General features: G+C 37.5%; 3 protein-coding genes and 2 pseudogenes across 10 annotated transcripts; 3 read left to right on the top strand and 2 right to left on the bottom strand.

Annotated features, from left to right (window-relative positions):
* Nucleotides 1-4: 4 nt before the first annotated feature.
* LOC122306145 (probable serine/threonine-protein kinase WNK11) lies at nucleotides 5-2,831 on the top strand. 2 transcript variants are annotated; one of them, XM_043118566.1, is made up of 3 exons: nucleotides 5-231; nucleotides 1,108-1,611; nucleotides 2,179-2,831. In XM_043118566.1, the coding sequence occupies exons 1-3, from the start codon at nucleotides 22-24 to the stop codon at nucleotides 2,563-2,565; spliced, it is 1,101 nt and encodes a 366-aa protein (XP_042974500.1). In that variant the 5' UTR covers nucleotides 5-21; the 3' UTR covers nucleotides 2,566-2,831. The 2 variants fall into 2 exon arrangements, with proteins under 2 accessions (XP_042974500.1, XP_042974501.1); XM_043118567.1 differs by having other exon boundaries at nucleotides 86-226.
* Nucleotides 2,832-4,838: 2,007 nt separating this feature from the next.
* Nucleotides 4,839-6,771, top strand: LOC122306662 (annotated as a pseudogene).
* A 1,049-nt stretch (nucleotides 6,772-7,820) lies between these two features.
* On the top strand, nucleotides 7,821-14,788 carry LOC122306138 (heterogeneous nuclear ribonucleoprotein 1-like). Of its 7 annotated transcripts, XM_043118556.1 has the most exons (5): nucleotides 8,029-8,170; nucleotides 8,284-8,407; nucleotides 8,991-9,216; nucleotides 9,613-10,807; nucleotides 14,171-14,788. In XM_043118556.1, exons 3-5 carry the CDS (start codon nucleotides 8,995-8,997, stop codon nucleotides 14,182-14,184), a joined length of 1,431 nt encoding a protein of 476 aa, XP_042974490.1. In that variant the 5' UTR covers nucleotides 8,029-8,170; nucleotides 8,284-8,407; nucleotides 8,991-8,994; the 3' UTR covers nucleotides 14,185-14,788. The 7 variants fall into 7 exon arrangements, with proteins under 7 accessions (XP_042974491.1, XP_042974488.1, XP_042974487.1 ...); XM_043118557.1 differs by lacking the exon at nucleotides 8,284-8,407 and having other exon boundaries at nucleotides 7,821-8,170; XM_043118554.1 differs by lacking the exon at nucleotides 8,284-8,407 and having other exon boundaries at nucleotides 8,026-8,268.
* Nucleotides 14,789-16,813: 2,025 nt separating this feature from the next.
* On the bottom strand, nucleotides 16,814-18,207 carry LOC122306140 (cytochrome b561 and DOMON domain-containing protein At2g04850-like). The gene has a single exon (XM_043118558.1). It carries the CDS (start codon nucleotides 18,137-18,139, stop codon nucleotides 16,940-16,942), a length of 1,200 nt encoding a protein of 399 aa, XP_042974492.1. The 5' UTR covers nucleotides 18,140-18,207; the 3' UTR covers nucleotides 16,814-16,939.
* A 730-nt stretch (nucleotides 18,208-18,937) lies between these two features.
* LOC122306559 lies at nucleotides 18,938-22,857 on the bottom strand (annotated as a pseudogene).
* Between the last annotated feature and the right edge of the window lie 4,876 nt (nucleotides 22,858-27,733).

Genomic DNA, 27,733 nt, shown 5'->3' with positions numbered 1-27,733 from the left:
TCTTTAACGACGTCGTATGAAATGCCCGTATGCTATAATATAGCCTCCGCTCCCCCCGTCTACCCTCATTTCCAGCGCTGGCTCCGGTGTTTCTTTCCTTCGGACCTTCACGCGGTCTCTCGGGCTCGCTCCCACTGTCGCAAAAAACTCTCTCTACTATACAATTACAAATCCGAATTGCTCTCGAGCGATTCCCTGGGCTTAGCGTTTACCAGACTCCCCCAAGGTAAGGTACACACTCTCTCTCTCTGTCTCTCTCTCTGTGAGTGTGTGACTATTTTCACCTATACGCATTTACGAGTACGTATCAGGTATCTCCCAACGAATATTCGAATGCTGAAACCCTAGCTTCATATCTTCTCTCATACCCGATTCTTAGTTCCGCTCTGTTGTGTGTGTGTGTGTTTCCTCCTTCCGTTCCTCTTATAATTTTTTTTTTCCCGTTTTCAAACCTATATTCATATCTCATATTTTGAAGCTTTGACATCGTTGATCTTGTTTCGTATTGTTATAATTGAGATTCTTTATGCATAATTTTCTTCTTGTGGATTTGTTTTTGCATGTGTACCTACTAATAAAGGTTAAAAGGATTTGAATTTTTCATTTCTTAATTATTAAAATAGCAAATGTAATAACTAAAAAGTGCTCTTCATCATTGCTACTATTTTTTTTTTAATAATATATTGGCTGTGGACTTTTATTAAGTAATTCAGTTAGATTGGAGCTTTGTTTGTAAAATGGAATTTTGTTTCTTCACGCAATGTTCTGGTGTTACATTAGAATTTACAAGTTATGATTGTGAATCTTTGTACCCTGATAGTGCGTGGTCACGGATATGATTGGGAGTTTCGAAGTTGAAACCCTAGGCTGTATCTGATACCTATGGTCGACAGCTAAACCATTTCTTTTCTTTTCTTCTCCTTTTTTTCCCCTCTAAACCCAATTAGCGTTCAGCAATTTCCTATGGTCGGATATTCATATGATTGAATCTAGGACTGGATTTAAAGTTGAATGGTTGCAAAAGAAAATAGTTGAGTTACCCTCAGACTTTTGGAAAGGTCATTGTTTTTCCTAACTTTAACTGATTCTATATGTTTATCTTTGAAGATGCCTGCTGAGAGCCCGAACACATCTGATCGTGATACTGAACCATTTGTTGAGGTTGATCCGACCGGACGGTTTGGGAGGTACGATGATCTGCTTGGTGCTGGTGCTGTGAAGAAAGTTTACAGGGCTTTTGATCAAGAGGAAGGAATAGAGGTGGCCTGGAATCAGGTTAGGTTGAGGACTTTCAGCGAGGATCCTGTGCTCATCAATCGGCTTCACTCAGAGGTTAAGCTGTTGCGAGCATTGAAAAACAAATATATCATTGTTTGCTACAGTGTATGGAAGGATGATGAGCGTAACACTCTGAATTTCATTACTGAGGTGTGCACATCCGGAAACTTGAGGAATTACAGGAAGAAGCATCGCCATGTTTCCATTAAGGCCTTGAAGAAGTGGTCAAAGCAGGTGCTCGAGGGATTGGAGTTTCTGCATACCCATGAGCCATGCATTATTCACAGAGATCTCAATTGTAGTAACATCTTCATCAATGGAAACATAGGCCAGGTAATAAGTCCTTTTTTTCCTTTTTTAATTAATGTGCACTAAACTGGGTTATCCTGTTTCTTTGTTTTTGTCATTATAATCAATTTGAGTTTCGTAAATTCGTCTAGAATATTGAGTCCGTTTCTCTGTTATTTGGAGTTTTTACAGTCACTTGATTTCTTTTATGGCAGTGTTTAATTTTTAATTGTTTGGTTACGGAGTAACTTATAAACACTAGATGACTGGTATAATACTTGAAAATAATCCGCAAGGTTTTCGGAGATTGGATGACTTGGCATACTTGATTGAGACAAAATAAATAAATATATAAATAAATAAACCCAATCTTCAAGCTGTACTAAACAGAAGTTGGTGGTTTCTCAAATTCCAATCCTGTTCTGGTTTTCCTGGATCCATACAGCGCCCTGCATACTTTGGTTCAGGAGTTGAACATCAATCAAAAGCAACAATCCTTCGATTTTATTTCCCCAAAAAGAATTATTTAATGGGGTTGCATATATCTATGTTATTTTCTGTTTAGCATTTTATGATTCTGTTACCCTGAAGGATTATGATATCTCCATATAGGTGAAAATTGGTGATCTGGGGTTTGCAGCAATTGTAGGGAAGAGCCATGCAGCACATTCCATTATAGGAACCCCAGAGTACATGGCGCCGGAGCTGTATGAGGAAGACTACACTGAGATGGTTGACATCTACTCCTTTGGAATGTGTCTGCTTGAGATGGTGACAATGGAGATCCCATACAGCGAATGTGACAGTATTGCCAAGATATACAAGAAGGTGACAACTGGAGTATATCCCCAAGCTTTGAACGAGGTAACGGATCCGGAAGTGAAGGCATTCATTGAGAAGTGCATAGGCCAGCCAAGAGCAAGACCTTCAGCGTCTAATCTTCTCCAGGATCCTTTCTTTTCTGAAGTGGACGTTGAAGAGAATGGGCCAATTGGTTGATGTCTCCAATTGGTTGATGTCTTTTTGAGTGAAAGATATGCTTTGAGCTAGCCATTAGCTCTTGTTTTGTACTGATTGATGGGCTTCCTGCTAAGCATATGCCCACAATTATTAACTCTCTCTCTCTCTCTCTCTCTCTCTCTTTCTTTCTTTTTTTTTTTTTTTTTTTTTTTTTTTAAAATTTCTTGACATATTGCCGTTAATACCTATTGTGCACATAAATAGTAGAATAAAGTAATGATGATGGTGCTGTCTAGTTGACTTCATTTGTTTGATTTTTTGATCGGATTATTTTGTAAAATAAATTCTACAACTAGATAATGTCTCTCCAATTGGTCCTAAAGGGAAACAACAATAATTTGGGTCCATACCTTTTGTTTTGGATGCTCTACATGGACCATATCGATGAGCCTAATATATCCATCATCTATAATGGATAGAAATGTTTGAAATATGAGATGAGATGTGAATTTTATAAACAATAATAAAATGATTTGAATTAAGATGTTTTATTGAGTTTTGAGAAAGGAAAGAGAAAAAAATGAATAAAAATATTATAAAATTGAAATATTATTAGAATATAGTTTTTTAATATTATTTTTGTTTTGAAATTTGAAAAATTAGTATTATTTTTTATATTTTGATTTAGAGTTTGATAAAATTGTAATGATTAGATGAAAAAAATTAAAGATTTAAAATTAAAAAGTATTTGCATTTAAGTAACATTTGAGAAAAAAATTATGAAAAATTTTGACATGAGATGCGATTTTTTTCCAAACAACCCCGCTGGTAGAATTTTATTGATGTAACAGAGTAAAACTGTAATAAAATAGCATGTATCTTTGACAAAGGACAAGGTGTAAGGTATGATTAAATTCTATCTATAGACTATCTATACACAAGTAATCTCATTTGAGTCAAAGGATCGGTATATCCAATCTGTCTATTCTCAACTTGTGGCAAAATCAGAACTCTTCATGGCAGCCAATTTCCCCTTGTTTTACCAAGAATTCCACTACTTGGTTGGCTTTTAGAAAAATGTGTTTTAGGAGAAACTCATTCGTCATGAGCCCACTTCTTGACCAATTTCCAATGTTCCCAAACTGACCAGAATACCTTCCCTTTCTTCTTCCATCAGATCAAGATTAGCATGGACTCAATTTCCGTTTAACTCAGATTGTATCCATCAAATAGAGTCCAGACTTCAGCCATATTATTGGTTCCTTCATCACAAGACTTGGAAAAACTGCAATAAAATCACCCTCTGCACTTCGAATAATCCCACCCCCACCAAACTGTTCTCGGTTATCCAAGCAACTACCATCAATGTTTAAATTCACAAAGCTAGGATTCGATTTGTCGCACCTTAGAATAATTGCTCTTGGGACTATAGTACGAGGCTATTGTGATTCCGAGTTGTTGGAGAACATGCTCCTAAAGATTTTTTTCTGCTACTTTGGATTCTAAGCGGTCCTTATTCTCTTAGCTAAAAGTCTCATGATCTTGTGATATCTTCAATTTATTTTCCGGTCCATACGAGCAAGCAAACAAATAAACAACTTTTGGAATTCCAAAACACTTGGGACCGACTTTGAAGATAAACTAGGCATGTTGATTGATTGAAGTAAAAGCATAAATAAATCCCTTCTGCAAACTTTGGAGGAACATCTGACATATTTTTCAAACACATGAATGTATTTATAATACATATCAGCATGAATTGATGCAGATACGTAGTTATGTACAAATCATTGAAACCCAAAGACCAAAGGAAAGGACATACATCTTACGCTGTATCCATACATACGTACTGTAACCAATGCCGCTGGATAAATTTAGTGTCTTCTCGAAACATTCAAAAGTGACTCTCGGGATTGAGAGTTGTTGGGAGAAAGCAAGCAAAATTCCCCTCCCAAAGGACCCGAATGTTGAGAAACCGTGCCGTCTTGGTTGTTTCCAGATGCTTCCAAAACTTAATCTACACTTCATGATCTCTTCTTCTATTCATTTTTTTAGTTTATTTTCCGTCTTTCACTCTACTTTTCTATTTTCCCATACATCCTTTTTCATTTTTCCACGATATTTTTCCAACTTCATAAATATTCTATTTAATTTATAGAGCATCATTCTAGTCTGCACATATGTATAAGTTCCACATTAATATTGACTAATCGCATGAATTATGTACAACCTTTTACCCATATAAAAATCTTGTTGTGCAAGCTAGGCACACATATTTGAAGGCGACTAACTAGTAGATGATCAGAACGCAATCATATTTTTCTGACCGAGGCCAAGTATATAGTAGCACAAGAATTCAACTTTCCACCACTCGATAAACGGTTTTGAAGCCTCAAAATATGGATATCGTGTTTCGCTCGTGTGCACTAGACTTTGACTACAATATGAAATGCACGAATGTGTGTAGACAAGCCATCTCAAACTACCTCTTTTTCCCCTTCCATTGAATTTTATTCCCACTGGTTTTCTGACTTCTAGAAGCTCTAGTACCCTTTTTACTTTGATTGTTGAAACGGGTTTCTAGCATTTATGGTCACTGATAGAGAGGGAGATTCAGTAGCATATCTTTATGCTTTTAGTGAAAATAACTTGAGTGCTTTCTCAAGTTCCACTTTCTATCAATTGTTGTAGTTTTATAGCTCTTAAATTAGCTTACTAATGGAAGTTGTGTGCCCAAAAGATAGATCAGTGGTTTCAAGTCCTTTCTCTTTACCTAATATCGGGGCCTTGCTCAAGATCAAAATCATCTCATGGTAAGATTATTGGCTCATAAGAACTATTTTTATTTTCTAATTAGCATGCTTTGCAAGTGTTCTGAATTCTTGAACGATACTGGTTTGTTAAAATATATTTCTCTGTCTCAGGATCCAAGAGACTGGTTTGTCGGTTTCTGTTTATGTTCGAGTTGATGATAGAATATTCAACCTTCACAAGGTATGAGAAAAGCTGAATATAAAGTCAGTCCACCTAGGAGTGTCTGTTATTACATAATAAGTAAAGAACATCTATCTCCTTACAAATCTTACAATGCCTCACGAGGCTGGGTTTCCTGATTGCTTCAGAATAGATTATATATGCGTTGAAACGTAAAAGGACTGAATTTAGTGGCATAAAATGTTTTGAGTAAGCACAATTTTGAAGTTCTCTTCTCGTGTTACAGAACCCACTGTCTTCAAAGAATGGATATTTTAACAAGAGATTAAATGACTCAACCGATGTTGACCTACCACCAGGCTTCCCTGGGGGATCGGACACCTTTGAGATGATTGCGCTATTCATCTATGGCTCCTCCACGTTAGTTGACCCTTTTAATGTAGCAGCACTGCGATGTGCCGCAGAGTTCCTTGAGATGACAGAAGATTACTGCTCCAGCAACTTCTGCGAGCGGTTCGATCTATATCTTAATCAAGTGGTTCTGCAAAGTTGGGATGATACTCTGATTGTACTTCAAAAGTGCCAAGCATTGCTTCCCTGGTCAGAGGAGTTGCTGATAGTGAGCCGCTGCATTGAGTCTCTTGCCTTCATGGCTTGCATGGAGATCCTTGACCCAGAGAGGCGACGGGACCAAACTTGGAACTGCGAAACACTCAAGAAGATCGTGAGCAAGGACCTCTGGATGAAGGATCTGATAGCTTTACCATTTGGATTTTTCAAAAAAATAATAGGGTCCTTGAGAAGACAAGGTATGAAAGAAAAATATATGAGCCCCATCATTGTTTTTTACGCAAACAAGTGGATACCCTCCAAGAAGACGCGCCAATTTTGGGAGAACTCCAACGAGAAAATTGGGAATGATTGTACAAATAACAAATTTGCAGCAATCCTTCAAGGTGTACTTGATCTACTGCCCATGGGGCGGAAAGCTGGGAGAGTATTTCCTGTCAGGTTCTACTTTGCATTGCTTTCTAGATCCCTTGAAGTTGGTTTGAGAAGTGATACTCAGGTCAAGTTGCAAGAACGCGTCTATGTTGCATTTTGCTCAAGCCGAAGATTTTATCCTACCAAATATGGGAACAAAGTCAATTTCTTCTAGCATGGAGTTGGCTACAATCGAGAGCATAATTTCAACATTGGTATCGTGCTATGTCTGGATCAGGAGCTATGTGGAAGGGATATGCATCCCATAAATCTGCAACGACTGAGTTGCTTACTGTAGGAGTATGGTTGGGGCATGCACCTCAAGTTAAACGTGGTTCTAATTTGTGAATTTATTTTTATATAATTTATTTATATTTATAGTATTTTTTTTTTATACAAATTCTAAATTTCTTTTTAAAGAGTGTGCATAAATTAGTATAAATAATAAAAGATTATTTCAAGTGTCCCCTTTAACTTTAAAATACTTATTCGGTGCATTAATGATCTCTCTCGAGTTTTCTTAGTTACTCGTTTGCTTATACAAATCATTTCATTGGATATAATTATTTTAATTTTTTTTTTTAAATTTTTACATAAAATATAATAAATAATTCAAAATTTTAAAATTTTAAAATAAAATTTTAACTAAAAAATTATATTCTGACAATATTTTATTTAACTTTTAACTTTAATCTCATCTATTTTTACAACCAAACAAGTCCTTAAATTATAACTTGGGTCATGTACCAAGAAAATAGTCTGCACTCAAAATGGTTAATAGTAAAGTTAGAACTTAAAGTTTTACGTTTTATAAATCGAGATCTAATTTTTCAATTAAAAAAATTATGGTGGCAAAATTATAAAATGACTTTTTTGACATTCATCATCTCTACATATTATACGTCATATTTATGAAATTTTATATTTTTAAATTAATTAAATTTTTTTACTTATTATTTATATATTATATATTTAATAAGAAAAAAAAATTATATATGACGTTTGATGTACGAAGATTATGAATAAAATTTTTTATTATAAAAAATAAAAATATTGTTTTTGGTGCCTTTACATTATGCATTTATTTATATAAAAATGAGAAGGGTAGGTAAAGCCACACGCCACGGCATGCATGCAGACACATCAAAACGTGTACCACAAACATACAGTGTTCGTTCTCCCATTAAGTATAAAAGGAATGAATGGGAGGACCAGCATGAACCAAATCCCTTCCCATTCAATTATCATTATTATTATTATTTTTTATATAAATTAACCTTTTCCAAATCTTTTTTTGTTTTCGATTTAAAGACACATTTCCATAAATTTAGACAAAAATCACGTTAACAAAAACTGAGAACAGAGAAACACTCACCCCCAACCCCCCCCAAAAAAAAAAAAAAAAGGAAATAGAAAATCTTTCGTCTCCGATTTACAGAGCCCATATATATTCCTCACACGCCAGCGGCCAGACATCTCAAACCTTCCCTCTTTCTCACTCTAGAACTTCTCTTTCTCTCTCTTCAACATATGTTAGACATATATTTGTTCCAATCTATTTGGTAACTGAATTTGCATTTGCTAATCCAATAAAACACAATAAAAAGAACAAACACAAAAGGTTGTGGGGAGGCATAGTGTGCCCTCTGTTCTTATTCTTCTTAGCGTGCCTCCCCTCAGATCTTAGTTTTCTGCAAGATTTGGCATCTGGGTTTTGCTTCAACCGGTGGGTTTTCGGGGAATTTCGATTCAAAGTTCGGATCTTTTTGTAAATTTGCTCTGGGTTTTGGATCTCGCTGACTTCCCGATTGAAATTGTATACGGGTTTGTCTTTTTCAGGTTTGCTTACTTGTGGGTCGGTTTCTTGATCGATGAACGATCCGATGTTTTTGAATTGAATCGAAGATAATGATTTTTGTGTGGGAGATTGAGTTGGTCGACTTGTAATAAACATAGGAATATGGTATTGGATTCATAGTCTGATTGGTTATTCATCTGCATTTCAGTTCACTGGCTTGGATTCTTATTGCGATATCTTGGGTATTGGGTTTAGTTGATTTTAGTGTTGGATATAGAGTTGTTGGGCTTCTAATAAACATGGAAAAGACGTATTAGATTCATAGTCGAATTGGTTATTCATCTGCATTTCCAATTCACTACCTTGGATTCGTATAAACGATATCGCCTTAATACCTTGAGGTATGGGACGTGATTGGAATTTCATTTGCTTTCCTTAAACCAAATAGTGTAGATTCTTTTAGTTAATTTTGATGGATATGTTATTTTTTGTTTCTAATGTAAAACAGTGAGAAGCTTAACCAAGAGAGGGACCGACCTTAAATCCTCCTCGAGGAGAGACAATTTATCGATTGGATCCATTATAGAATATATTGTGGTTGAATTTTGTGTTTGGCAATTTTTTTTGTTTAGTTCTTTTGTGAGAAACATTCGTGCTTCTTCTTCTTTTGTGCGTTGAATTGCCTCTAGTTCCATGCGCGGTTGTGATTTTCTGAACTTAAACTAATGGAAGTATTTTTGGCATGTAGAAAAATGCAATCTGATAGTGGTAAGTTATTTATTGGTGGAATATCTTGGGACACAAGTGAAGAGCGTCTCAAGGAGTATTTTAATTCATATGGGGAGGTGGTGGAAGCTGTTATTATGAAGGATCGGACAACAGGTCGTGCTCGAGGCTTTGGCTTCGTTGTTTTTGCTGACTCAGCTGTTGCAGACAGGGTCATAATGGAGAAGCACAGCATTGACGGAAGGATGGTAAGTTTTGATCATTAAATTATCTCCTGCGATTTACACAATGCAAAATGGCTTCTGTGTTTTTCTATTTGAATTTTGCTAAATGGAAAGAAAGAAAAAAAATCATTTCCTTAACGGAGTTCTGGCTAAAAACTGGAATTGCAGGAGTTAGTTTTTTTGCGGTTCTTTATCCATTTACTGTGGCTTTTTTAACCAAGAGTAATCGTAGTTTTTTTGCGGTTCTTTATCCATCTAATGTGGCTTTTTTAACCAAGAGTAATCGTGTCTTCTCTCTTACTTCTAGCCTTACTTAAATGATATTTGTTTTGTTCATGTATGTCTTTTTCTTGTGTTGAGATCATAGTATTTATAGTTTCTATTTGATCGTCATTTCATTATAGAGTTCTCTATTCTCAGGTTGAGGCAAAAAAGGCTGTTCCTAGGGATGACCAAAACATTTTGAGTAGAACCAGTGGTAGCACCCATGGTTCCCCAGGTCCTGGCCGTACAAGAAAGATATTCGTTGGAGGTTTAGCATCCACCGTCACGGAGAGTGACTTCAAGAAGTATTTTGATCAGTTTGGGATAATCACAGATGTTGTGGTTATGTATGATCACAACACCCAGAGACCTAGAGGCTTTGGATTCATTACTTATGATTCAGAGGAAGCAGTGGACAAGGTTTTGGTCAAGAGCTTTCATGAACTAAATGGTAAAATGGTTGAGGTCAAGCGTGCTGTTCCCAAAGAGTTATCACCGGGTCCAAGTCGCAGCCCACTTGGTGGATACAACTATGGTCCGAGTAGGGCAAATAGCTTCCTTAGTGGCTACAATCAAGGATATCCTCCAAATACCGTTGAAGGCTACGGACTTCGAATGGATGGTAGATTAAGTCCAGTTGCTGGTGGTCGAACTGCCCTTCCTCCATTTGGTTCTGGTTATGGAATGGGTATAAATTTTGAGCCAGGGTTGAGCCCAGGTTTTGGGGGGAGTTCAAATTTTAATAGTAATCTGAGCTATGGACGTGGTTTGAACCCTTATTATGTCGGTAATTCGAATAGATTTAGCAGTCCAATTGGGTATGACAGTCGTAATGGAGGAAACTCCTTTTTCAGCTCAGCAACTCGGAATCTTTGGGGGAGTGGGGGGCTTAATTTTGGCACCAACCCTGCAAGTTCCAGTGCATACCAGGGACCAGGACGTGGGAGCATTGCAGAAGGTACATTTGTCAATAATGGAGTTAACTGGGGATCTTCAGAAATTTTTGCCCAAGGTGGAAACAGTGTTTCTAATAATAGTGGGAATCTTGCTTATGGAGGAGGTGATAACAGTTATGGTTTGGGAACAGGAGTGTATGGAAGAAAAAGTGGTAACAGTGTAGCCCAAACATCATCTTATGCTGCATCTAATGGTGGTTTTGATGGGGCCTTTGCTGACTTCTATAGTGGTGGTTCAGAATATGGAGACACCACTTGGCGATCATCAAATGCTGAACAAGATGGATCGGGTCCCTTTGGCTATGGGTTTGGTAGTACCGTTTCCAACGTTTCTTCTAAAACTCCTCCTGGTTATGTTGGTGGTTATAGTGTTAATAAGAGAGAGTCAAATAGAGGTAAGAGCCAGTTGCTAATATTTTCATGCAAGCTCATTAACTTTTTTTTATTTTCCCTCCCAATTACTCACTGAAATTTACCAAGATACAGAACTTTATTTACTGAACAATTATGGTAAAATGAAATATATTTCTGACTTATGGCAGAAACTAGTTTATTCAGGAGTGCTGACATACAATGTTGCTTATTTTTTATTAGTTCTTCATGATGATCCAAAATTATTACCTCACATTTGCCAGATTTGGTGGTCTTTATGAAACATCATAAAGCATTACTTATAAAAAAAATATTTATAAATGGATCAAATGGTGCCTCCATATGTAGTCCTTGATTAATATAGTTTTGGACCAAAAGTTTTGGCTTGATCCACAATTCCTTTAGTACAATTATTCTGATGTGTGTCGATTTACTAGGTGCTACTTGACTACTTTTTATTTAGAGCAATAGTATGTATACCAAAATCTATATATAGCCCATTTACTCGGAAAAGATATTGTTGAAAGCTAGCTTTTGTTGCCTGGAAGCTATATGATGGGATAAAACTTAAGAAAAATATTGAAAATGTAGATGATACAACATTTACTAAAGCTGGGACGATGTATATTGTTAGAATATATATAATTCCTTAGAAGTTTCAATGTTTGTCTAGAAACTTATTGCTAAATGTCAGAGAGAACTATTTTTGCACCAGTGAACAAGGACATCATTATGTATTTGTGCCGGTACAAATATTTATTGAATGGCTGGAAATACCATATATGGGTTTTCACGCAGTTGAGCATGTGTCCATGATTTTTGCACCAGTGAAAAAGGACATCATTATGTATTTGTGCTGGTACAAATATTTATTGAATGGCTGGAAATACCATATATGGGTTTTCACGCAGTTGAGCATGTGTCCATGCACTTATGGTGCACATATCTGTAAGGCACTTGCTCTTTTTTTTTTTTTTTAGTGTGTGTCTGTGTTTTTGTTTGTTTTTGGGGGGGGGGGGGGGGGGGAAGGGTATTGCGACAATCTTGATGCTTCTTTATTATGCTTTTGTCCTCTAGTTTATAACCTTACTATCAACATATCCTTCCTCATGGGTGGTCAATTGTTTGTTACATAAGCCTTGGCCCCTTCTTGAAGAGACTTTACTGGTAGACTTTACTGCATTGTATTGTAATTGTAGGTTTATTAAGATTGTTTGACATATTCATTCCTTTTTTTGTTTTAACTTCTGGTAAGATTTGAACCTCAGACCTATCCCTTGCTCCATCCATTCATGTGGGGAATTGGAGGCTATAAATGGCTATTTGCAAACTTGCTTATGTCTTGAGGTTTGAGAATCTAGAGAGGGATGGGGATGGTGTTGTCTGGAAGCTGAAAATTAGAGGTCAAAGTCTTTCTAGTAGGCTTTGGTTGGTGCTAGAAGTGGCATGATGGAATAAGCCAGCTTGTCTGGTTGAAGGGGATCTGACATATTTGCTCCATACAAGGTCGCCTTCTTTGCTTTGACAATGGCATGCTGCAATATTAGGTGCTCATTAGTGAGGTGGTGCTCCCAAAGTGGGAAATTTGTGTACAGTGAAGAGACCATACGTCATTTTCACTTTTTGGTGGCTAGGGAGTTAATAGGACAACTGTTTTCTTATTCACTTTGTTTTTTCTTCTCTTTTAAGGGGGTAATGCCATAGCCTCTTTAGAAGTTTGTGCATTAGAACATATATGGACAACAGCTCTTTTTCGTATTTCAAGGGCATTCGTTGCAACTCCATTAAGTGTTGGAGTTCCCATCACATAAACTTGAGTTTGTTGTTTTCTTGATAGATTTGTCTCCATGGCTTTAGGTGTTGACTCCTGTCATTCTGAGGTATGCTTGGATGAGTTGCTTGATATGTGGTTCTCTCTGTTTTTGCCATTTGTTTTATGATGAGGTTCCTTTCGTGTACATACATGGTATGCATTCTTTTATTTGCTGGTTATTGCTCTATGCTGCAATCTGTGTGGTTGATATATCAAGTTGTTGTTCCATACATGAAATATCCATGATATTGTGTAATACCCGCATCTATGGGAGGATGGTGATAGGTGCTTGGTGAATCAGATTCACATGGCCCGTGAAGGGTAAATTCTTGACCTATATAATTGTAACCTTGATCAGTTCTTTTGAAGTATGAGTCAGATGTAACTAGTGTTTTCTAGGGTTGTTACGCTGTCTTTGCTTCGATTCTACACATGCTTGTAAGGTTAATAGCCACCATATCTGTGATGATTTTTCTTCTCTAACATTGTTGCAATCATGGCATAAGTATGAAAGTATGAAAATAGCTTCTTGTCTTTTCTCTTTAAGACTTTAATCGTGGTATGGAGTGTTAATTTTGAATGTCACCTTTTTATCACACACACAAAGAAGACTCTTGATTAGTCCTCTTGCAGTATAAGTACAGATGTGCCTAGCGTTTTCATTGGGTCGTTACACAGTCTTTGCTTTGACCGTAGTTATGTTTTTAAGGTTCAGAACCCCCCATATTTGTGATAGTTTTCCTTCTCTAACTTCGTTGCAATCGTTCCGAAGGAAGAAAATAGCTTCTTTCTACTAATACTAATAAAATAAAAAGGAAAAGAAAATAGCTTCTTTCTTCTCTCAGCTTTAATGATGAAATGCAGTGTTACCTATCAAAACATAATAATAATAGAGGAGTGCTACTACAGCCACAAAGAGATGCCACAAAAGTAAACTCACAAACTGACATGACTTCATATTGTAAAGTGATCTACCGTATCATATTCTTCTTACTTATAAAAAAAGAAAAGAAAAAAAGATCTAACGTACCACACTAAGCAATGTCACTTTGTGAGTTTACTTCTGTAGAATCTCTTTGTGGGTAAAGCATTTCTCATAATAATAATGGTATGTAGTGTTGATTGAATGTGAACTTTTTATCACACACTCACACTAACTTTCAATCATAAAAAGGAGGGAACAAAAAGTAGAGATTGGACTAAAGAATGGGTGCCACTCCTATGCACTTATACGGGCTTTCTCATCAATGTTTTTGTGTATACTTATAGATAAAAAGTTGGATTGCAATAACTAGTGAATATTTTCTGTATGCCTCTCTGTATTTAAGTGCTCTCTCTCTCTCTCTCTCTCTCCTCTTGTTGAAATTTCGTACTTATCCAAAAGATAAAAAAGAAAGTAAACTTATGCATAAAAAGTATCATGCTAATAACAAGCCTACTATTGATAATTTCCCACTTTGATACCTACATTGTTCACCTTTCCACTAATTCAATTCTTCTCATTTGAAACAGTTTGTTTGTCTTGATTAATTTTGAAACTTACAGCTACTTTTGCCAATTATATTTGCTTCAGGAATTTCTGCATAGGAGGATCGTTTGGATTTCACAACATTGTAGGTGAAGATAGTCTCGTGAAGCAGGTGAATTGTGAATGTCTCACACCCCAATCATTAATATATTTCAGTTAAAACATTAAGGACGTTTGGTTATCTAGGGCTAACAGGAGTGCCTGAGTTGAAGAATCAAATTTAGAGATAGAAGTTACAGGAATTTTGTGTTAAGGCTTGGGATTTGAGTTACCATTTTAGGTTTTTTTTTCCTCTCTCTCTGGTACTTGAGTGAGATGTAAAATCAGATTGCGGGATGTAGAAGTGTATCATGCATCTCTGGTGAGGCGGCAATACAAAAACAGATAGACTTGTGATAATTTGTTTTTTTGTTTTTTCCTATTTTCCCATAGATTTTGATATGTAATGTCTCTGGAAAAATTGTGGGTTCTGGTTCAGGGATGCGTTGTTTTCTTCTTGTACCCATCATTTTTTTTTTTGTTTTGGCAGCTTTTACTGAGGTGTTTGTTCAATTTGAAGATTGAAACATTTAAGGGATACCTATCTTGGGATCCCATAAATAAGTTACTCAGACACTGATTCTTTTTCCATGATAATATTTTCTGTGCAACCGGTTCAAACTATTTTTTGCTTTTTTGGGATTTGATATCACTTTTAACATGCTTTTATTTTTTGTTTAAGAGATTTACATGCTTTTATTTTTTGTGTAAGACACTTTGTAAACACATACAGTTGTGAATCTCTATGTTGGTTAATGTCTGCTAATGTTAGTGTTCAGGTTTCAATTTGATTTTAAGGCTTAAACTAAGTAGTTCCGAAGCTCAGACTTGATTCCAAATGTAAGCATGTGAAGTTGGTCGCAGATTAGGCTAGCATACCAGCAAGTTGCTTGCTTCTGAAATGAATGGCATACCCTGCATCTGGGACAAGCTCCTATGAACTGTTTTTAATGCTTGCATGTTGGACTGATTTAGTGAGTTGGCTGGAGATAATGTATCCTTGTATTCCTTTAGACTGTAGTCACACCAGTGTCTTGTGCTTATACACAACAGCCACTCAGATGATAATGACTTGCTTTATCAACACTGCTATCGTTTTCCCCAAAGAAAAGTCATCCTTCTTCCGGATATCCAGATGCATGCATCTGATAGTTGGGATAGCTATGGTTTTGATAAGCTCAGCATTTACCATATGCTAGCTACTTATCCTAAATTAGTAATCTACAATGAATTATTTTTGGGAAGCAGGACAGTCCTATATGTTACTCCATTCATTTCATGGTGTGCAAGATCATGTTCAATGGCCAATAACATTAACAGGTAGTCTTCTTCTTACTTTTCTCAAAAAAAAACATTAAGAGGTAGTCTCAGTAGTAGCAAGTGAGGCCTACAAGTCACGGCTAGTTACGGATTAATCTGAGACCTTGATTGTGTAGAATATAAACATATTAAGCCCATCTTTTGGTCCTAAGTGAAAGTCATCTACAGTAGAATAGTTTTCATCGACGGTAATTTTTCTTTTCTCAACTTCCCAACTATACGAAGAGGAAAGCCAAGGCATGCGCAGTTTGGTTTTGCAATAAATCAGTTCTATATTGCTGATAGTGACTTCATCCCCATCGTTCAAGAGGTAGCAATAAACTAGTCGTGATATACATACAGTCACAGACCTAGAGCACACGCTCATACTGTCACACATCAGGGTCTCCACCAACGGATGTCTGAGAGTGACCGCACATTCTACGACTTTAAAGTAGCATTGATTTCTCATATGTTGGATTGTTACACGTTTGTGGTGTTGACAGTTTGAGGCTTGCTTGTCGGGTTGTTGTTGGAGACCAGTACGAGTTGAGCTCATGTTCGATGTATTCTGAACATCGAACAAGCTGCTCGGGATGATATTGACAGGATGACGGTCGGGAACAGACCGGAATATTCTCTAATGGACCAAAAATGCAAAAGTGAAGAGAAAGGTGTGGAACATTTCCTTTCTCTACCTTGTTGCCTCATGCCTGGTAGTTTCTCTATGAATCGAATTCCAGTACTTTTACATGCTGAGAATACTCAAGATCTCAACCGCGCAGAAGCAAAGCTCAAAATCAGAACCTACCAGCAACAGAAATCGGCTGCATTACGCGGATTTACTCATGCTAGACCACAATTATTGCAATCAATGATGAAACTTGAATCCCATATTAATTATCCATCCTCTCTTTCAACAAGATGGGCGGTAGAAACTCAATTTATAGTCCATACAAAACTTATCCTATGTTTGACAACCCATTAGTCCAAAAGCTTAAAACTCCTGGGAAACATCTGATCCCAAAAACATAAAACATAAAACTATGTTTTGTCTTCTTCCAGGAAAAACAAAGAAAAAGAGAATAGAATAGGCAAATCTTATATTCTTATTCTTTGCTTTGTGAAACCAATTAAAGCCTAATTAACCCTCTCCCCATTTAGATATTTGGTCAGATGTTAGTATTCTTGAAAAAGTAGATTTCAAAGGTTCCTGAGGCACAACTCTCTCTTTCCGAATATAGCTATTCTGTTGGCTTCCGACCCACCACAAGTTTTCGTTGTGATTATCAACGGAATCATTTGTCAAACACTAGATCTCTTCATATTTCAAATCTTATAGCAGCAGCATTATAAATTTAAAAACGAAATCCTCATGTCTTGAATACGAAGATTATTCACACATTAATGAAGTTACATCAGAGCAGCAGAAGGCAGCATTAAGAAGTTTTTAAATGGCACAAAAATTCTGGGTCGTCATTTTATCAACTGTGGCTTCCACTCCCTTTTATCAGTTAGTCGTTCTCTTCTCAGCCTCTCTTCATTTGCTTTTCTTAAAAAAAGAACCCATGAATTTACCTCCAGAGCTATGCTGACACCAATCAAGGTAGAGAGCCCCAAACAATAAGCCAACTTAGCATAAGACCTGCTCGCTCCCATTATCTCAAAACCTTGAAAAACATTCACAACCCCAAGCACCACACAAGAATACCCAACAAAATGGTGGTAAGATTTCCAATACTTTCTAAACTTGTTCGTAGTTTTAGGCCTGAACAATGGTGCTACTGTCTGCAACCCTCCTAAACAAAATGCCGCAAACCCAAGCTTCCTGTGAAGTCCATATTCCACGCCCGGTGACTGCTCCCCAAGTCGAATTCCTATCGCAAACCCCACGGTTCCAAGGAAAAATGCAAAAAGTTGCATGCCTGCATGAGCATAAAACCATGCGGGCCCTAGTACTTGTACGTGCCTAAGGTAGCGTGCTGTCACGGCGCCTATGGGCAGTATAAGCCCCCACGACATGGCGTTTATGATCCCATGGACGATTTTCAGAGTTTTGATGTTGTCGTGTTGAGCCACAGCTAAGCCCGATTGAACATCAATGGTGGCAAGGGAGGAAAGGTCGTTAGAGGTAGTTGGATGGATGGTTGGTGAGTAGCCTTGGACATAAAGGCCACGGTTCCACACGTGGTTGATCTTTGTCTTGTTTGGTAGAAGCTTCAATGTGGCATATATTTGGATTGTAGCACCATTGTGAACTGTGGCAGTTTTGCCACCGTAGAAGGTGGCAGACGTGGATAGGAGGCCGATATCAAGGGGGCGAGAAAGAAGAGGATTCTTCTGGAGCTTTACAGTTGGGTCTAGGATGTATGGTAATAAGACAATTTGGCCGGAGTTTGGGTCCTTAAAGGCGATTAAAGCACGAGTTCCAGCCATTTCTGAGGAAGCAGGATTGATGCCCCATCCAACCCAGCCGGAGGGTGAAATGAAGGTACCAAAGAAAACGAGGTCTAAAGTAGCATTGTGGGAATGGAAGGTCCATGCTATGGAGGCTTGTTGGGTAGGGAGTGTCATGCATTTTTGAAACGTTTTGGTGGCGGTGACTGTGGCACAATGGGCAGAAAGTGCGATATGCATATTGGAAGAGAGAAGGAAGAGGAAGATGAAGAGGAGCATGGTGGTGGGTAGCTAGACAGTGATCAGAAATAGAAGGGGCTTGAATGGGATAAGGAGGGCTAGCTTTTGTTGAGATTTATTTGTATGGTAGTAATACATTTTTAAGAGGGGGATGGAGCTTTATGGTCAATCGGTCATTATGGCCATTGAGCATTTTAGGAAAATATAAAAAGTATGGTAGCTTCAAAGGTAAGGCAAAGTGTTTGTTGGGTGGAATTAGAATTGAATGTTTTGGTTTGTAAAGCTTTTTAGTAGATTAGAGTTTGCCCTTCGCACATGCTGCTTAGCAAAGAGATGTAACTTTTTTAATTTTAATTAGTTTGTCTCCTTTTCTTTTTTCCTTTTCGAGAAGTGGATGATTGAGCTTTGCTTTGAAGCCAAGCCATCATTGGTGAGTGAAATAGTGATCAATAACGACATGCATGATCTGCATCAATTGAGATCAGAAGATCATGCAGACGTTTTTCATTGTCCTCTACTACCCTTTGGTGATTTCCCCTATTTGTGCTGTTGGTTTTGGAATCATAATTCGCAGTTTCATTAGTCACATTATAATCCAAACACTTTCTTCAACTAATTCTCGGATAAGATTGTATAAAGTACGTACTGTTAATAGGATTGTAATTATAATCTGGTATGTATGTAGATAAACTCCGCAACAAATGTATATTCGTGTATATAAAAGTTAATACAATATCACTGTTTTGCTGTTGATGAATCCAAAACATTTTTTCCAAAGAATACTTACCGTGTCCATACAAACACGATCAATTCAACTTGTCAAACTTAGCTATCAAATTATTTCAGAGTACATGCAGGAGGATTCTGTTTTCCCGAAATGGTGGGATTGAAATTAGTACATTGGGACGTTGCAAGGCCGTCGCTTCCCTGATATGCGAGGTCTATGTCACTAATCTCCACATTCTCACATGGTACTTCATTGCTGCATAAAAGTTTGACGGCCTCCTTAGTTTGAGATGTGCCTCGTATGTATTTGAAGCTAACCTCGCTGATCTTAATCTTCGAGGGAATCTAGAACCAAGAAACACAGCAAAAATACTTATGGTATGGGTAATATTTCTTAAATTTTGAATATGAAGATAATAACATGAAACTAATACTTTATGATATAATCACCTGTGCTTTGCATTGATTCCATGGGCAGTACACCTGATCTATGATGACGGGATTGCTGACATTTAATTCTCATGTAGATGTTCTCAAAATGCATATTAGAGGCAACGCCAGGAAGGGAAGCAGGCCATGTTTTGATTCTTACGCCATTCATCGTATTTCTTAGGTTGCAATCAAGAACTTTGACCCCGACCACAGGTTCTTCATTCTCATACTTACCAAGACTTCCTATGCTGATTCCATGGCCAGGTCCACAGGCTACTTTTTGGATAAGTATGTCACGATTGCCATCACCAAGAGAGATACAATCATCGCCGGTTCCGATCTTCGAATCAATTATATTTATTCCAGTTGACCGCCCCATGTGGATTCCATCAGTATTGGGGCTATCTCCAGGTGCTATGATATTTAAGTGGAATATGGTAACGTTTTTGCATGCAAAAACATGCAAGTGAAACTGTTTGCTATCCAACGACGTTAGGCCCCGAATAATTGAATTGGTGATAAAGTCGAACCTTATATTCTGTTCATTTTTTAAGCATTATTAAGCTCCACAAGGTCAAAGCGTAAACATTGCTTTAAGGGTAAGACTTATAAAAATGGAATGGAAAATTTAGGCACACATTAGTTAAAGATAGAAGTTATGAACTTACAATTGGGAGGGCACCATTTTATTTACCCCAAACAGATTTTCCTTGGCCATCAAAAGTTCCATTGCCTGACCAAGTTAACTGGTCGACATGTTCAAAACTGACCCAACTGCCCCATTTGAAAAAACTAAGGTCTCCTAGGGCCTGTAAGGTGCCTCCAACTTTAAGCTCGATGGGACCATTGCATGGACCATTTAACTGCACTGGGCCGAACCTATACGTCCCAGCAGGTACCACAACTTGACTCTGACCTGGCGTTGCACACGCATCCTTCCAAGCATTTGTCAAAGGCTACATGCAAAATGATTGATAGTACTGAAACTGAGTTTAATTAGCAGAAAAGATATACTTCGTTTTTTTTTGTAATCTCAAAGTATTATATAAGTTAGGTTGGGAATGCATGCATGAGTACTGCATATATACCAGGGTGATATCCTCGTTAACCTTTCCTCCATATATACTTCTTCACAATATTAAAGACGGCCGGTATCGCATTGGCAGTCGATGTTAGGAAAAACAGAAGTAATGGTAGGGTTGCAATATTCAATTTCAAACCCATAATGACATTTTTGAATCGTCTGAGGTTGTATGCAAGATGATCGATCAGTATTGAGTAATTGGTATCATGACATGATTTTTAACTGTGGGTTGGTTGGAGATATATATAGTGGAGTAGAGAAGCTAAGCACCATTAAAACTCCAAACCAATTATAATTACTTGCTAATTGTTATGCAATATCTGATCGAAATCGTGCACGTAGTACGGTTTCACCAAATTCTTCAAGTCAGTTGATCCATCATTAATATATTTAATTAGCTCCACTTCCTGTTTTAGACAGTTATCATATACATTTATATATTAATTGAACATCGCATGAGTTAAAAATGGAGTCGACCGTTGTTCTTGAATATTGGGTGAGGGGTCATTACTTGCTTTGGAAGTTGGGATCGATCGTTAATCTTGCCCCAAATAAAGAAATTAACAACAAATTAAGAGGAATTATTACTCTCTCTCTCTCTCTCTCTCTCTCTCTCTCTCTCTCTCTCTCTCTCTCTCTCTCTCTCTCTCTCTCTCTATAGCCATGCAATAGTTTCGTGATTATATATTTCTTAATTAGTACGTACTGCTAGCCTATATATATATGTATATATGTTGTGGCCACATGATTTATTTATTATATATTGCAAATACACATAACATAAATATAACAGATCCTACATTAATGTGGCTTTTGATTAATGGGTAATTATTCTAGCTAGGTATATCGATAGCACACATCATGTGCTGGTAAGAACCAAAATACATGTGTTAGGGAGTTTTTTCACGGACTCGAGGCCCAGAATCTAAGTCCAATACAATGAGAGGCCTAGGTTGATCGGACAACCTATCGGCCCAGTTATATAAAAGATTCTTAACCCTAAGCAAAGGTTGGTTTACAGTCTTGGAAGTGTGGAAAATCCACGCTCGCGCGAAGGAGGGAGGAGCACGTCACCTTGCTAGAACTGAATACTAGGTGACCTTGAGTGGACATGTGAGTGCAGATCACTGGGATCCCTTCATCCTTTGACGAGAGGAAAATGAAGAGTTTGACGGCACACATCCCATGGTAGAACAAGGCAGAGAGCCGTGCTACATTAAATACATGACCATTAAGAGAGCCATGTGGCATTAAATGAGCATGGCAAAAGGAACTACGGAGAGGACGCCATCCCTTGACACAATGCATGTGCATTTGATCTCAGGGACCAGGTATAAAAGGGCAACTCCCTTGTATTAGGAGGCCCTTTAGACACTTTAAACTCTCTACTTTATTTCACTCTACTCTAAGACGATATTGATTTTGACATTGAAAACTCCCTGGCCGCTACCATGGCCCCCATCTCACAATGTTTTCTTTGCGTCTGCAAGCCCAAGACAGAAGACCTGAGTTGCTGAGAGCCTAGCTCAAATGTGTGTGAAACACGATGTTAACAACATGAAAGTTAATTAAGCATGGCATGCATTTGTTGTACATTAATTCATTTTTTCTGTAAATTTATAAATGTATAATAATTTTAATTTTAGGCAAAAAACTTATATAGGTGAATCACGTGATATATCATGATCTTATATAATACACAATTAAATCTAAAGTTATAATTAAATGAAAAATAATAAATCCAACTACATTAGTAATTCTTATTCAATAATTTTCAGTTTTCTTAACACGCGCGTCGTCATTTAATTGCTTTCATATATAATTAGTCGTGAGAATGTTAAATCATAAATGGACTATATATAAGTTGCTAGTGATCATGATCTTGATTAGGGGTGTGCATCCGGACCTGATTTTTTTCCGGTCCGGTCCGGTCCGGAAATCCGGATCCGGATGAATCCGGGCGGTTTTTATAAATCCGGATCCGGTTTTAGTAATCCGTAACCAGGTTATACAGATTTAATTTTTTTTTTTTTTGCCGACACCGTTCAACTTCAAACTGACTTCGTATTCCCCCAAAGTACCAATTTTTGGACTCAGCGATTTGGCCAGCCGGAGAGCAGTTTCGACGGCGACGGGAGTTTCATAGCCGATTTTTGGTTGCCAATAGGGAAGCAGCCAGATATTTAGCCGGGGTGGGTATGCCCGAGATGCGAATCGTAGTGTATCGTATATACACTACGTACGCACGTAAACATTACTGATCCAGTACAGCCATTTCAGGGGTGGCAAACGTGCCGAGCCAAATACGGATTTCGGACACCCACTTGCCCCAGCTCCGCATTCGGACGCCCCGGTAGACATGGTGTTTGCTGCAGTATCGGGGTCTTTTAGGTGCTCCCTGCTCTGGGGATTGGGGATTAGGTATTTTGGAAGAATTGGAAGAAGTGGGCGTGGACGGCGAAGCTTTGAGTGAGACGGTGCTGCTTGCAGGTTCTGAGTTGTTCGTTTCCGCCATTGTAGGAAAGACCCAGTTTGAAGATTCTTTTGAGAAACATACGATACACTATACAGAGGGGGCTAGATGTGTGTGTATATATATACAGACACTGGCGTCCTTAATTAGCGCCGGTGCAGATGACGGCGGTGGTGGTGATGGAGGTGGTGTCCATGAGCGGACCTGGGGTTGAGGAGAAGGGTTTGTGAGTCTTTGTCGATTCACTGATTCAGGTGAGACTTGAGACGAGATTGATCGTTGACGCCCAAAAAAAAAAACAAAAATCCGGATATCCGGTTACAATCCGGATATCCACATTGACTCCGGTTATCTGCCCGGATTGAGTCCGGATTCAATCCGGGTGGATAACCGCCCGGGTTTAGAAATCCGGATCCGGATCCGGTTTTGGCCGGATATCCGGATCCGGATCTGGATGCACACCCCTAATCTTGATGTTAATTAGGATTACTAATTGATATACATACATACATACATACATATATATGCACACACACACATATATGAGCTTGTACGTGGCCGTCCTTCTTTCCACAAGCAAAGTTTAATTTTATTGATTTTGCATCGATCAGTACTAATATTGAAACAAATAATCATCACATGACTGATTATTGAGAGAGAAGATTAATATCTAATTAATTTGTTCAGATTTGCTTTTGTTATTTTTTTGAATCTTGATCTGGATAAATGTTGTCGGTAGTAGTACTGTTGAATTAACATTATTTAAAATTTTAAAGTACTCTATTAATTATATCTATGGCTTCCTATTTTTTTTTTTTCTCAAGAAAAGGGAGGTGGTCAGGGCGATCAGTGTAGTAATCCTTGGCGTGATCATAGGAGCCTCTCTTTGTTGTAGAATGTTTGGTTTGAGATATAGCTATTGCCCAACGGTGAATACATCACTACAGCACCTCCAAATTATCTATCTGGTTCAAAACCCATCTTATGGTCCAAAGTTCAGACTTTACTACCACAAATGATTTCAACTTACATTCTAACTCGAACTCCTAATCTCGAAATCTTGAAATACCAGCTTGTACCGATTAGGTTAGGTATTGGCTTCCTCATTCTAATGAGTCACTTGAATTATTTGAAAAACAATCCACTCTCTCACTAGTCTCTCTACACTGAATAGTGTCATCGGGAGTCTCTAAACTTTCCATCTCCAGCAACTCTGCACTTTGAACATTTTCAGCAACTTTGGTTCTTTTTTAATGAACACATAGCCACACTTCTGAATCGATCATGGATGTGGAAAATCTGATACAACAAACAGAGGCCCTTTCTTGGGAAGACCTTAATCTTATTGCAAAAACAAACATTTCAAATGAAAATTCCAAACTCTCTCTTATTGGAAGGATAGTGGCATCTCATCCTCTCAATCGAATATCCATACATTTAACCTTCAAAGCAGCTTGGAGCTTTATCAAAAAATTTCGCATTGAAGATTTGGATGCCAACCTCTTCCTATTCACCTTCCAATAATCAACAAGTGATAAACAAAGAGTTTGGAATCAGGCTCCTTGGAATATCAGAGGCCACCTTCTCATACTAAAGCCATGGCTAGCAAGCTCTACTTGGCAAGAGATAAGCCTTAACATTTCAATCTTTTACGCTCAAGTACATGGATTAACAAGGGATCATATGACTGAAAAAAAAGCTAAGAAAATAGGTAATGCACTGGGGATTTTTGGATGTGGAGGTGAACCCTTAGTTTGGTATTGCATGCAAAAAGTCACTCAGAATCAAGGTTGAGATAGACATCACAAAGCCTCTAAAAATAGGCTTTTGGCTCCCAAGGGATTATGATGACTTGCAAAATTTCATATTGCAGATTTTACACAAAAACTTGACCGGTGCAAAACTGCAAGTGCACAGTATCGTAGTTTTATAGTAAAGTAATAAGAAGAGTATCGTCCTCAGGGATTGGTACCTTACTCTTGCCAAATACCAAAATTATACTAATCTCAATTTTATCTAGAGGAATCGCTAAGGTTTTTGTAGTTGCAATTAAAACTAGATCAACTCAAAGAGAAATAAGCAAGAAAATAAAACTGACTTTCAAAGATCAAATTCAATAGGGAAGAAAACTTCTAGGAAATCGATTTCACCTAATTCTTCACTATGCTTTTCTCATCCAGCTAATTTAACTTAAACCTCTTTTGTCTATTAGCAAATCTCTAATTCATCCAAAAGCCTCTTTCGATAGTCAATTGGAATTGACTCTTGGTTATCAATTCACACAAGAATATGCAAATTCAATAATCAATAACGCAATGAGATCAATGATTTAATGACTACATAGGTTCATACAAGTCTTTCGATCTCTATACTTACCTATGCTGAAATATCCAAGATCTACCCTATGATTCCCTCTTTCGATAGCAAATCACAAGATTACTTATCATCTAATCAATGGCCAGTTAATTAGAAGCAATAAATTCAGGATAAATCAGATAAACAAAGAGAGAATTGCATTAAATTAGCATAGACAATCAAGCATAGTTCGGAAATAGGTTACATCGGTTTCCTAGAATGAAGAAAATTTAGCTCATGCTAGAAATGGAATTCAACATAAACGAATTCACCATAATTGTTCTGAGAAGATGGGAAGAAGAAAATAAACACTGAAACAATCCTCCTTGCAGCCTCAACTCGTCGTCAAAAGCTCAGGGGAACGATTCAACGCTTTTCTCTCTTCCGTGCTCGTGTATGATTCCAACGTATGTGCAATAATTGGAATCCCGTCTCCAAAAACAAATGAATTGAATCCTTCTAGCTGTGTTTTTCTGTCCCAAAGAGTGTTCTCCAGTCCAAAACTCGCGGCTCTAGAGTGAAAAATGGCTTTTATATGGTCCCACGGCGGAAAACCTAAAATTTGTCAAAATACGATGTTCGCTAAAGCGGGGTGTCGAGCGCGCGTCGAGCGTTCGACTCTGCCTGATTTCGCTCGAGCGTCCTATCGAGCGCACATCGAGCGTTCGACTCTGCCTGATTTCGCTCGAGCGGCCAATGTCTCTGCTCGAGCGATCTTCGTTTTTCAGCAACCCGCTCGAGCTCCCTGTCGAGCGGCAGTCGAGCGTTTGAATCTGCCTGAATTCGCTCGAGCGGCCAAAAGCCTCCGCTCGAGCGAACTTGTAAAATCTGCAATATGAAATTTTGCAAGTCATCAAATACCCCCAAACTTACAACTTTGTTTGTCCTCAAACAAAAAGAAAAATAAATGATAGTTTAGGCAATATCAACTCGACCCCAAAGAGAAGTATCATCACTCACCAAGCTTTTATGAATTTAGATTTCATCTCTAGTATTTTACTCTTTTAACATCAAAGATAGCAAGAAAATCAATAAAAAATTTTACAATTTGTCAAGCAAGAGTTAGGCGTTTACTTCAACCTAAAGCTAAGACCTTGAGTGTGAGTGTGATATAGTCAATTTAATCTCAAACCACCTGCAAACTCAGATAAAAGTAGAACAACCAAAATCAGAAGAATTCTCTTAAAACTTAACCCCATAAGTCCAATTTTCAGAAATCCTCTCCACTAATGTAGTCATCACCAAAATCAGAGATCAAAAGGTCTTTATTAAGGTTGTAATGATAGGCCACAGGGTGAGGGTTAAGAAAGAACTGGATATGGGAAATCAAAGCAAACTGGGAAAATACTTAGTGAAAAGAACACTAAAAGAGATACCCACATGATTCAAATCATAGCTCTTTCTTGGCAATATGCTCATACTTGTGGCATTATTATTGCTGTAATCACTGAAGCAATACCAACAATTCCTTCAACCAAATCTGAGGTGATACATACTCCGCTTAGTGACTTCTTTTTCTTTTCTTCTCTTTTCTATTTTTTTTTTAAATCACTTCCTTTCTTCTTCTTCTACTTCTTTGATCAAAACAGAGCAAACATAATACGGTTCATCATGAAACAAATTTTCTCTTTTAAATGTAACTCTCCACCAAAGTATTTTCTCAAATGATCAAAGGTAGATTCATTGTTTTTCAGGCTTAGAGCGGGCATGGTTTATGTAGTTTAAAGAATCAATAAAGGCTCATGAAGGCTCAAGGGGGTTGACTATGGAAACACACCATGTAATGATGGCATGACATTTAGGACGGTTGGGAAAGCTTTTTGGTTATGCCAAAGAAATGCCTAGATCATTTCTCTAATATTTGGTTTCAACTAGGATTTCGCCTCAAGGACCCATCAACGGATTCTAGAGCAAAGCAAAATCGAACCTCTCTCTTTCAATTAATTCAACTTCTTCTCTTCATAAGCAAAATGGAATAAGAGAAAAACGACTATGTGCTCAATTGTGTTCAAGGTCAAAGATTTAAACCAAAGTACCCACAAAACTTCACTTGACATAAAAGAAATTTTTGAAAATTTTTCTCAAAACCATCTTCAATCACAAATTTCAAAGTCATAGAGAATTCAATCTTACTCCAATGCATGTTTGGTAAGAGACTCAAACAACCCATCAACAACCCAAGACTTAGAAAACAAGAGGATCAAATGATTATAGGAGTTTACACCCCCAAACTTAAACTAAACAATGTCCTCATTGTGATGCAAAAGTAAAAAGGATTGAAGAAATAAAGGAACTTCCCTGGTTTCATGGTGAACCTTCCGAGATTAGAATTTTTCAGCTTTTTATTCTTGCTAAATAAACCTGCATCAAAAACTAATTTATTAAAACTTAAATAAATAAAGATAATAAAATAAATGAAAGAAAGAAAGATAGATCTATGGGTTGCCTCCCATAAGCGCTTGTTTTAAAGTCTACAGCCAGACTTTCCAATTTTCATCAATCGGGATCTCCAAAAGGAATAAGTGTACAGTTCCTCTCCACTTCATTGCTAAGTGATGTATCC

The sequence above is a fragment of the Carya illinoinensis genome, chromosome 4 (assembly GCF_018687715.1).
Source record: "Carya illinoinensis cultivar Pawnee chromosome 4, C.illinoinensisPawnee_v1, whole genome shotgun sequence".
Classification (NCBI taxonomy): Eukaryota; Viridiplantae; Streptophyta; class Magnoliopsida; order Fagales; family Juglandaceae; genus Carya; species Carya illinoinensis.
Note: the sequence above shows the minus strand (reverse complement) of the source record. Positions and strands in the feature narration are given on the sequence as shown.